The 12054-nt window shown below is 45.0% G+C and overlaps 1 protein-coding gene across 1 annotated transcript in view; it reads left to right on the top strand.

Moving 5' to 3' along the window:
- The window catches only part of SLC9A9 (solute carrier family 9 member A9), a 414412-nt gene that overhangs the window by 296200 nt on the left and 106158 nt on the right, over positions 1-12054 (top strand). The window contains exon 13 of the mRNA XM_019491821.1: positions 11841-11889. Coding sequence (XP_019347366.1) covers positions 11841-11889 — 49 coding nt within the window. The remainder of the gene's footprint in view (positions 1-11840; positions 11890-12054) is intronic.

Raw genomic sequence — 12054 nt, 5'->3', positions numbered from 1 at the left:
TGATGAAAATGTCACTGTGTGTGGCTTAATGGCATCAGAGTGTACACATGCAAGACTTTGAGGGGTTTTTTAATTACCTTGCACCATTGCAAACTAAACTACATCCAGATGTAGTTTAGTTTGCAATATTGTGGCTATCAGCTCACCCCCCCCCCCCCCCCGCCACCCCCAGCTGTGAGAGAGGCAGGCAGGCTCTGCAGAAAAAAGGGATCAGGCTCCTCACCGCTTCTTCCTTCAGCAGATGCCTGCTGAAGGCAGAAGCAGTGAGAGGTCTGTGCCCACCTCTGCTCAATTAGGCACTCTTGTGCGGCCTTAGCCCGTACTATTGATCGCACCTGTCCTAGGCTTCCGGGTGGACCCCAAAGACTACCCCAGCTGATGTCAGGGGATCCCCTTGACTCGCCTGCCATGACTTTGAATGTTAACTCAGTGGAGGGGTTCCCTTTCGAGGCAGCCTCCAGGGTCGTCACGCCTCCCGGCGGGCACTCACGGGTCTCCAACCTCCCCTACACCCTGGCCACTTGCCACCTTGGGTTGCTGGTCTTTGGGCCCCTTAGGCATTCTGGCTCTACCCGACCTCTTCCCGTGGCCTGCCAGCTACATGCCAGTGTCTTCAGGCTGTGTCTTGATGCACGGACTTCGAAGTCCTCTGACCTGGCTCCACCGATCCGAATTCCTAACGCCCTATTCCTGTGACTTAACGTGCACTTCCCCACCACCGTGATAGCTGAAGCACTAAGGCTACTGGGCCAGGAGGCTACGAAGGGTACCCTGGCCTATGGGCCCCGAGGATCCCCCTGTGCCCAGCTACTCAGCCCTGGTGGCTCGCCCTACTTGGGTATCGAGTCCCAGCCTTTTATCCTAGGGCTGTAGTGGGCCCCATCTGCCATTTGTTCCGTCCCTCCTTGGGGTCTTCGGCCGCCCTCCGGCGACACCCGATGGGGTCCCTGTTGGCCACGCCCCGTTACCTCCTCTCCGAGGCTTTACTGCAGTCTCATTCTTTGATCCCCGTGCCAGTTTGCCCGACACCGCTTTCCCTGCATCTGTAACCGGCTCCTCCGCTGGTGCCACTGCCGGTTCTGCTGCAGGTGCTGCTGCTGGAGCCTGTGCTGGCGTCGCTGCCGGCCCCTCTCCCAGCTTCTCTGTGAGCCTGGCTGCAGGCATCGCTGCCTGCTGCTCCGCCAGCGTCACTCCCGACTTTACTGCCACCTCTGTTGCTGGCGTCACTGCAGACTCTGTTGGCTCTGTTGCTGGCCTCACTGCCGGCTTTCCTGCCGGCTCTGCTGTCGGTGTCACTGCCGACTCTGTCGGCTCCACTGTCGGAGCCTCTCCTGGCTCCGCCCCTGACTTTCCACACTGCCTGACGCAGCAGCTGAGCCCCTCTGGGTGAGGGCTCCCTACCCGAGCCTCCACTCATCTGCAGCCCCACCGTATCCGCAGGGCAGCTTTTTATTTCCGCCAGGCGGTGTCTCCCGCCCACGCTGCCCGGCCCCAGCTGAATGTAAGCGCAGCTGACCAGCCGTGATGGTGGTTTTGCTGCGCACGTCTCCTCCTGCTTTTTGGGCTCTGCAGAAGGTAAGCGAGGCTTTCCTTTGGCCTGGGGCCCTCCTGCAACCCCAGCTCCCCTGGGACAAGGTCCAATCCTTTCTTTTTTTCTGGCAGAGCCTACCCATCTGCAGCACCTGGCCTGCCCAGGCAGCCCTGGAGGGCACTGCCACTGCCACTGCAGAAGGAAGAATCAGGTCCTCCTACCACTCCACTCAGCCTGCTGGCAGCTCACCCCCTGGTTGTGGGCAGGCTCTGGCTCCAACAAAAAAAAAGGGGGGGATCGGGCCCCTCACCGTAACGTAACAGAAAAATTGAAACAGTTTAGTCCTCAGGGTTTTATTCTATGCCCCACCATTTAAATTTAAGGGGCACAGAATAAAATCTTGGGAATTAAACCCCCATAACATGTACATGCACCCCTGGATCCTAGAGCGAAAAACTACAGCCCTAAAGTAGGTATCTGAGGGTATTGGCAGACATTCATTTGAAGTGCTCCAAATCCTGCTCCAAATTCAGAGTGTTTCAGCACTGTTAAGAGATGTAGACCCTACACCCTCTCTTAAAATGCTTCAAAATGACCACATTAATGATGCTTCAAAATGGTTGCAAAGGCATATTGCAGGGGTAATCTCCAGATAGATTTAGAGAGGAGTCCCAACATGCCTCTTGTCTCCAGAAGTTCCTAAGAACAGTTGAGCACACAGGGGAGTGTTCAGTGGCTTTCCACCCTGCTCTCTCCTTATACCTCTTCCAGGAGGGTGAGCAAAGACACAGAGCATAATTGTATGTAGGAAGACTAAGCAACCACCTGGAGAGGGCAGACATTTCAGGAATGCTTCCAAATGAAGTAGTTCAAAGGTACTTCTCATTTTCTCAGAGTCATTTTTGAAGCACTTCACTGGGCATGAACTTCTGCACCCTCACTGTTTGTAGCACTTCAAAAGCACTTGGAGCTCTTCAAGCAGAACATCTGTCCATAGCTTGAGTTTTCTAAGCCAGTGTTTCTCAACCCATGGGTCAGAACCCAAAAGTGGGTCACAAGAATATATGAAAGGATTGTGAACAAACTTTAAAAATGGATCAACAAATTGAAAAATGGATTCTTCTTTAAAGGAGAAAAACAAGGGAAACTGCATTACCGCCTGCAAGGGGCAGTTTGGGATCCTCCATGCCTTACACACACGCTCCCCCTGACCCCTCACACTCACCCTCTGGCCCGCACAATGTGGGGCTGAGGGCAGCAGATCAGGAGTGAAGGCCACTGAGTTGGGGCTGGCCACTGATGTTTACAAATGGGTCCTGGTACTAAAAGGTTGAGAACCACTACTCTAGACAATGCATGAGGAGAATACAGTCCCTCAGTGCAATTCAAACCACTACCACAATGATCATGGAGCTCCCTAAATTATTCTACCCCTTTTGGGGCCATAGACACTTCATCTGGAGCTGCAAGGAAGTGTCTGTTAAATGAGGGTTCACAGTCCACATATTTCCTTTTCAAACCTGGAGTACGAGTCACTCTTTTTTTTTCTAAAACTCAGCTGGGCACAAACTGGTCATGCTGTTCCCCCCTTTTATGCAATCTCTCAGTGGTTAGACATCTTCCGTAGGATGTGGGGAACCTGACCTACTCCTCAGTCTACCTTTACACAAAAATGACTCTCTCAAATAAATAAACAGATCTTGGAATAGGGATTGGGACGCACATCTTTCCTGTTTCTTATAGGTGGCCAGTGGTGTAACTAGGGCAGGGTGACAGATGCAGCCATCCCAGGCACTAACTTGGTAGCAGGGTGTTATGGGGCAGGAAAACCTGATGCCATCAGCAGCTATATGATCACAATCATGCCAGCAACCAAAAGTTGTCACTGCCTCAGGTGTCGAGCCACATCACTTCACTGCTGTAGGCAGCCTACAGATGCTCTGGCTCAATTAATCTTGAATGTTTTTTTCTGCATGGTAGTACAGCTGCAACAGGAAGGATGGAGTTTGCCCCCACCTCCCTGAACAGCATATAGCTAAGAGGCTAGGACACTTACATGATGAAAGACATGAGTTCGAACTCTGTCATGCCAAAGAGGGAACTGAACCCACGTCTCAAATTCTAGGCAAGTGATCCACTATCTCCTGTGGCCATCTTTTTAAGTTAAGGTGGCTGTGGCGTGCCTACTGGATTGAGCCCTTCAGGAGAGAGAGGCAAAGGAATACCTACCAAGAAAGCTTAGGCATGAGAGAGATGCTGAGCCACCCAAATTCACTAATATTAATGTAGTTCTGGGCAAGTGCAGAAGCAACATGATAAGCAGCTAAGGAAGAATTTCACTGCCAAATACTTGAGCACTTAAGGGTCTGATTGGGGTTTTAAGTCTTAGACTTAAGCACCAAAAGTTAATTTGTAGATCTGAGCCTAGTTTCCCACTCCCTACCTGCCTCCCACAGTTTCACTGTGTACCAGTTTTGCAGTGAGGGAAAGAGAAAGAGTTATGTTCTAATTGTCTGAAAAGTAATACATTAGTTAGTATTTTTATTTCAGAAATAGATTCCAGATTTCTTACTTCTCTTTCCCTTGACAGTTTGAGATTTACCTTTATTCCGCTTTCATTTTAGACCACATAAAAACAGATCTTATCTACAGCTTTATATTCAGTGACAAATTCTTCTTTTTACTATCAAACACATTCTGTCTGCTGCTGAAAAAATGATGAGTCTTATAGTACAGAGGGATCTACATAACATCAATTTAAAGGGATAATTTAGCACAGCAGAGCACAACGCCTGGTAACAATAACTCCTAATTGCTAGCGATTGGCTCAAGCTACACAGTTCAGAGCCAGATTTTGGACGCACCAAATTTTTGGATGCAATATATAATTAGGGCCTATTTCAACTAATTTCCTATATACAGCAAACCAATACAGGGCTCTAGAGAAATGGTTAGAAATATCTCTATTGACAAAAAATTCTATTTTCACTTTTAAAATGTTTGAATTCGAACAGAAATCCCCACAAAAATATTTTTAACATTTTTGTTGTTGTTTCAGAAAATTTTTTGGAATGTTAACATTTTGTTTTAGAATGTATTTATTATATGTGTAAATTTTCTATTATTTTTATTTATTTTATATTATTTCAAAACCTGTCATTTGTATAACTACTACTGATTTCATAGAAGTAAAATAAAAGTTTTCTCTTACACAATAAATGCAAAGCTGTGTTGATCCACAGAAAACAAGCTGTTCTAATTAATAATAAATAGCAGCTCCCCTTGATGATTCTAAATGTAAAACCAGAATCAAATTCTGAAATGAAAACCTGACATTTCAAAATGAAGAAAAAAAGATTTCAAAATTTCCATTTCACAAGACATCTTGAAAACCACTGCAATGAGCCTAATTTCAGGCTATGCCCCAGTTGTGACATATCCATAAACCAAACGTTCACATCATTTATCATGACCATCAATCAAAAATCAAGAAAGTTGTGAACAGCTAACAGAAGAATCAGCTAATGTGGCAGGGAGGCATTAATCTGGGTTTAAAAAAAACAACAACTTGGGAAGCATCTATGGGTGGCTTTATCCAGTGGTGTCAGCTTACTTGTACTTCAAACTGCATCACACTGGGGCTGAGGGACAATCCACTAAATAATATTTCATTTTGACAACATTTAAAATCCCTTAGAACTTAAAAATAACTTTTGAAATGCCCTCCCTGCTCCCCCTTGTAGTGCTATTGCTGTAGCATTATATTAGTAGTCAAACCACATTTTCTTGCCATTTTAGGATTCCTATATCAGCATGTTTGCCATCTAGTTCCTTATTTCTTACTTAAATTTGTCTCTTTCTATAGTTGTAGCCTGCTCATGCGCAAGCAATTCCCATAAAACTTAGTACTTCACTGAGCTGTGTAGTATTAAATTCTGAAAGAAATAATGATTGAATAATACCTATTTTCACCCCTTATTTTCTTACCATTTCCTTTTAAAGAAAGAAAAGAAAAAAGCTAAATGAAGCTGAGGTTTCTGTGACTTGTAAGAAAAACAACAACAAAGTAATGGCAATATTTCACTGTCTTTCTAAAGATGTAACATTGCACCACTTCAGTGGCTTTTTAAAGAAGAAAACCTTTTGTTAACTGCTTAGTTTGCTTCAAAGAAAAAGGACATCTTTTCAGTATTTTTCTGGTCATCCTTAGATGCTGAGGTTTAGGAGGAAAAGGCACAAAGAATAGAAAGTCAGAAAGAAAAGTTGTTGGTGATGGTTTTTTTTGGCTGTGAGGAAGGAGAGTAATGGTCATGGTAAATACAGAGGGAGGTTGGAATCCTATGAGAAGAAAAAATCACTAAGTTTAACAGGATCTGCAGAAAATTGGCAGACTGTAGTACTCTCTGGGCACAGAACTGAATGAAAAGATTAAATGAATCAGGGAAGGGCCTGGAAACATGCAAGAGACACAAAAAGTAGAGAACAACCAAGGAAGTAGGGAGGAGCAGAAGCATGGGGAAAAAAGCAGGACCCTACCCAGGAGTGGGAGCCCCAGGTTCTAGGCCAGGGGCGGGCAATTATTTTGGGCAGAGGGCCACTTACTGAGTTTTGACAAACCATCAAGGACCATGATCCTATTCATTTGATCCTATGAACCCGGCTGACTTCCTGCCCTTTGGGCAGGGGGCTGGACTCGATGATCTTCCAAGTTCCCTTCCAGCCCTAATGTCTATGAAATCTATGAAACCACATGACAGGCAGCCCAGGGCAGATAAATATTAATTTACTACATTTTTTAGGGCCCTGCAGGCCAGATAGAATAGCCTGGCAGGTCTCATCCAGCCCCCGGGCCACATTTTGCCCTGTTCTAGGCCCTATCATCTGGAAAAGATTTGGACTTATATCTTGGTGAAGTGCTCTAACCACTAAGCCACAGGCTAGATGTTAGCAAGCCTGTTTTCTTGAAGATAACCATTGTACCTTGCACTCTATTCATTGGACAAATTGAATAGGGAGCAGTGGGGGATTTTCTACCCCATTGGAAGCAAGGGCCCATGCTAGAACCAAGAAGCCTCCTTCTATCCATGGAAGCCTCTCTCTTACTGAGCCATACACTCTGGGGCCTGCTCTCTACCTGACCCTACATATCTCCCTTTCTTGGCATTTGGGTTTCAGCTTCAAGGGGAGGGTTGGAAAGGGCTCTGGATAATGCCTACCCTGTGACATGGTGGCTAGTGCACTTTGCTGGGAAGTAAGAGGTTCAGATGTTAATCCTTTCTGGGTGAGGGAGGCCTAAACTCTATTTCCCACTCCCTAGATAAGTGCCCCACACACTAGAATATTGGGTAACAAAGTAGGAAGGCCCACCTCCTTCTCCTCATACACACTGGCTGTTGCCTGCCTGTGGTTTCAGGACTTGTAGCTAACCTTACACACGCACCTGGGTGAATATTTGGCACTGTATTTTTCCTGGCCAGAGCACTGTCCTACTGAGTATGCTCAGTGGGTATGTTCCTTGCATGCCCAGAGATGATTCACAAACTGTGTGTAAGTACCAAAACTTGCAGTTATGCAGAGTTATACACCCCATTTTGGCACAGAAAGTGAAATGCAATTTAGCCCTGTTTGTGCAGGGGACTGTAAATTCAGCACAAACAGCAACATCTGCAAAACTTCCTAAATCCACAGATTTTCTTTGTCCATAGATTTCTGTTTCTTTTGAGACAGAAATTGCATCACTGTGGGCACATCTACACATGTGCTTTAATGCACAGTAGGCTATTTTACCTCACATTAAAGCATCACATAAAAAACCATGACATTATGCTAATGCACAGTAAAATAATCTGCACATAAAGCATCACTAAAAAAGTGTGCAAGTGTGCTACTGCACACCAGTGCAGCCTAATACACATTAATTCAGTACCTCACATTGGAGGTACTCAATTTAATGTGCATTAGAAAAGGCACATTAATGCATGTATAGATGCACCCTGTGACTGAAATGATAGTACAGGCAAAAGCTCTGGTTCCTAATGCCTACAATCTGTAGCTTTTTCACATTTACTATAACAGTCTTTGAGTCTCAGGTAAAATGTTTTCCATTGTCTTAGCTCATTCCCTAATAAACACATCCCAACTCCACCATACATAGTCAGGCATAACTGGCAGTTTCACAACTCCAGTAAGTTCAGAACTGCATGAAATCTAAATTACTTCTGTCCCAGGAGATGATTCTTTGAGGTCAGGTCAAGCTAATTAAGTAGAAGCGCGTATGAGGAAGTTCATGTTGCAGCCTCCTGAACTACACCTTTCAAGCATAGACTTTCTTTCATTCCCAGATCTGCAAAGACTTTTAACCGTTGTACTGCCAGTGTTTCCTCATGGTGACATGTTCTCCCATCTTGGGGGGGGAACAATGACACCATAGATGGGACACTTAACTTGCAGTTAAGAAACCTGAGTTCTCTTCCTTCTTCTGCCACTGGTCTTCCTAGTGAATTTAGGCAATTTTTGAGGGCTTAACCTCACGAGAGCCCTTTGGCCCTACCTTCATATGATTCTAAGTCACATCACTGTGTAGTACTTTTTCCCTACCACCGCCTTTTCCCTGTTTACACTTAGGGTTGCAAGGGCAAATGCTGTCCTTCACCATGTGTCCATACTGTGCCCAGCACAAATAGCCCTGATCTCAGTTACTATAATCACTACTGTAAAGGAAATTATAAATCCAGTGTTAAGCTGACAATTAAGCTCTTACAGGCTATTCATGTTTTTCAGTTTAAATGACTAAGATATGACAATGGTATCCAGGTTGCAGCCATATTAGTCTGGAAGAAAAAGCAATCAGGACTCATAGTAGAGATGGTGTCTTTTCTTAGACCACCAACAAGATTTTTGCAAAAAAAATTCTTTAATTGCAAGCTTTCAGGCACAAATGCCCTTCATCAGGCACGAGAGAAAAGATTGTAAAAGTTTGTTAACTTCAGTACCAAAACTTGCACTTATGCAAAGGTGTACACCCCATTTTGGCACAAAAAGTGAAATGCAATTTAGCCCTGTTTGTGCAGGGGACTGTAAATTCAGCACAAACAGCAACATTTGCAAAGCTTCCTAAATCCACAGATTTTCTTTATCCATAGATTTCTGTTTCTTTTGAGACAGAAGGTTGAGAAGTTTGATAACTTTTACAATCTTTTCTCCCATGCCTGATGAAGCGTATTTGTGCCCAAAAGCTTGCAATTAAAGACATTTTTTAATAAAAATCTTGGTGGTCTTATAAAAGATATCATCTCTACTATGAGTCCTGATTGCCTTTTAAGATATGACAATGTGATTTATTCCAGGTCGGTACTTTCTGTGTTTTTTCTGCTAACTTAAAGGACAAAACTTGAGTAAAAAAATAACCAGCTATTCATTAGGCCTGTGCGAAGCGGCTAGTATTTGCTTCGGATTCAGCCGATTTGGGGGACAGTGATTTGATTCGCTGATTCAAATCACTATCCCAAACTGATTCAGCTGAATCTGATTGAGAGATTCGGTAGCCAAATTGGCCAAATCTCCGAATCGGACCCATCCCCCCACCCACTATCCCAGCCCCATCACTGGCTGCCCCAACCAGCCTCAGCTCCCAGCTCTTTGGAAAACAATGTGCCCCCAGTCACCGACTGCTGCCAGGTGTAGGGGGCGATCCCCACTGCCCCCCACTGCCCTGTGCTGCATAGGGGACTCTGTCACAAGCCCCCAACCCCTGCCCACGCTCCCAGCTCTTTAAAAAAAAAAAAAAGCCTCCACTCATCGGCTCCTGCCAAGGCAGGGGTGGGAATCCCCACTGCCCCCCACTGCATGGGGGGCTCTGCCATGAGCTCCCAGAAGCCCCAAGGCTGCTGCAGCAGCCAGTGAGTGCAGCACTTTTATTTATTAATTTTTTTAAAGAGAGCCAGGAGCTGGGGTGGGCAGGGCAGCCATGGGGGGGGACAGGGGGGGCTCAGGGGGGCTCAGGGAGCAGGCAGGGGGTGGGGTCTAGTGGGGGTCCCCCCATGGCTGCCTCCCCCTTCCTCCAGCCCCCCTTTTCCCCACCCCCTACTTACCAGCACAGAGTCTGAGTCCAGCTCCCTGCAGCAGTGAGCAAGGACTGCCCAAATCTCCAAAGCTCTCCAAATCTTTTCCAAATTGATGTGGAGAGCTTCTAATCAATTTGGACCTTTTAATTGGTCTCCTGATTCTATCGGATTCAGAGATTCAGCCATCAAATTGGGCTGAATCTCCTCTGAATCAAATCAGCGCTGGAAGCTTCTCACAGCCCTACTATTCATTCTATCTCTTTGTTGAATCAGGACTGGGATCATTAGTTTTAATAAAAATGTGAAAATATTTATGCCTGGAAGACCTGGATTTTTTTGAAGCTAGAGATCTATGGTAGAAACAAACTGTCTTTTCACTCCTCCTTTCAGGATTTACACATAAAAGCATCCACTTTACTTCTAGTTCTTGTCTCAGACTGTATAAGAATGTATGCATAATATTTCCAGTAAAGAATGTAGGATCAAGTAATTGTTAATAATAAATAATTTAAAAATAATAAATAGGATTTAAGAATAAAGCTGATAGGAAAAAAATATACAATAAGCAAAACTATTAAGTGACCTTAAATGAACACCTAGTGAAAAAATACATTTTATCTGTATCAGTAGATTTTGCATTAGCTCAAATGGCTTCTCAGGCACTCAGAGCTACTGGTTTCCTTTTGACTTCAGATCCAGTGATAGGTCTATCCATTGTTATTCCTCATTGCCCTTCTTTCTTCTCACTATGGATATCATCACGAAACAGCCACTTCTACCTAGGCCTCTAATGACCTCTCTAGCTATGCACATCAAGCCACTGTCCAAATCTCATTGTTTCTTCCTACATATTCTCATTAATGCCCAGACTTTATTGTCTGTCCACACTGCTAAAACTGCTATCCAGGTTGTTCCCATTGCCCATCTCATCATTGCCACAGTTTTTTTCCCCTTGTCTTACCTACCTGACACAATTTGCTCTCTTCAGCTTTCAAGAAGCTGCAGTGAAGAACATCATCATCATCTGTTTTCTTGGTGCTGTGATCAGCATGCAGCAGCTGTCACTTCCTTGGGCACTGCACAGCTGCCCAGGTTGTGGAGCACCCAGTTCCACCTCTGTGTTATTTTCCACCAGAGTTGAGATATGGAGCTAAGTGCAGGACTTACGGTGCAGAAAAATAAAGGATTAAAATAGCTGTAATCTGTCTCTTCACCTCCCTCACTCTTCAGATTCCACCCTAGTAACAGGTACAGTAGCCACATTTAGCTGCCCTATGGGTCTGCAGCATGCCCAGAATCTCCAAAGTACTGTTTGTTGCAGCCTTCCCCTGAACATGCCTCTCCTACTTCCGGCTCTTCCTCAGCAGGCTTCCTATAGTCTAAGTGCAAACAGTCAGAAAGCCTGATGCTGAATCAATTCAATCTTTGTAGGTTAGCCTGAGCTGCATAAATTGAACTAATAAGCAAGTGAACAGACATTCACTTTTGATTCTGCATGCCTGCAGTGGCCCAGGCCAGATGGCAGGGAGCACTAGAGCATATCCCTCTGCTGGGCCGGAGCAGACAGGTTGGGCCAAGGCTAGCCCGTGCACCTGGGAGACAGGGGTTTGTGGGGAAGGTGGAAAGCATCCCGGGATGCTGGGAGACTGTGAGTTAACTTGAGTCTGGAGAGGATCTGGGACAGAAGCTCAATAAACCAATTTAACCTAAATCACTGAAGTCTGATAATATATCCATCCTGGTTTATCTTAAACTGGTTTCAGCCATTTTGAAAGTGGTTTATGTGAACTAAACTTCTGTTGTGGTACAGATTTAAATCTGGTTTCCTATCACTTATACTGGTTTATGTGTAATTTTTGTCCCTATGGAGCTATGGAGGGGACCTTGGAGGTCAGGCCCCTCGCAGATGCCAACTGTAGTGCCTGCACCAGGCAAATCCTCCCTGCCTAGTTTACATAGTACTTAGAGCTCCTTTATACTCCCCTCTGGTCCTTCTACCCTGTGTAAATGTGTCAAAGCCAGAGTGCAGAGCTGATCTTAGCTATTAAGAATGCTGGTAAACAGTGTATAATTTCTCATGTAAAGTTATTGTGAATGACTTTGATTTGATCTTAATGTTCTGGCAATGCCACTACCCTTTTCTTGCCTACTTGAGACTGAGTGATATGATACAAAGAAACATCTCTCTCACATGACCATCTATTCTGCATTAGGTCTTTCACCATTTTTCTTATTTTCTTTATTAGGGTTGATGTAGATCCAGATGAAGATCTGAAACCAGAAACTGCAGGTGAGGTAAGTGATAATGGCATACACTGGATGGGACTATGTTCAATCTTGGACAGTATGTATTTTTCAACACTAATGTCCTAAACCAATGACAGTGGATGCCAGGGAGGACATGACAGGGGACATATCACTCTAGATCAGTGATTCTAAAGCAGGGTGCTGTGGCAGCCT

Source organism: Alligator mississippiensis, chromosome 7, assembly GCF_030867095.1.
Source record: "Alligator mississippiensis isolate rAllMis1 chromosome 7, rAllMis1, whole genome shotgun sequence".
Taxonomy (NCBI): domain Eukaryota; kingdom Metazoa; phylum Chordata; order Crocodylia; family Alligatoridae; genus Alligator; species Alligator mississippiensis.
Note: the sequence above shows the minus strand (reverse complement) of the source record. Positions and strands in the feature narration are given on the sequence as shown.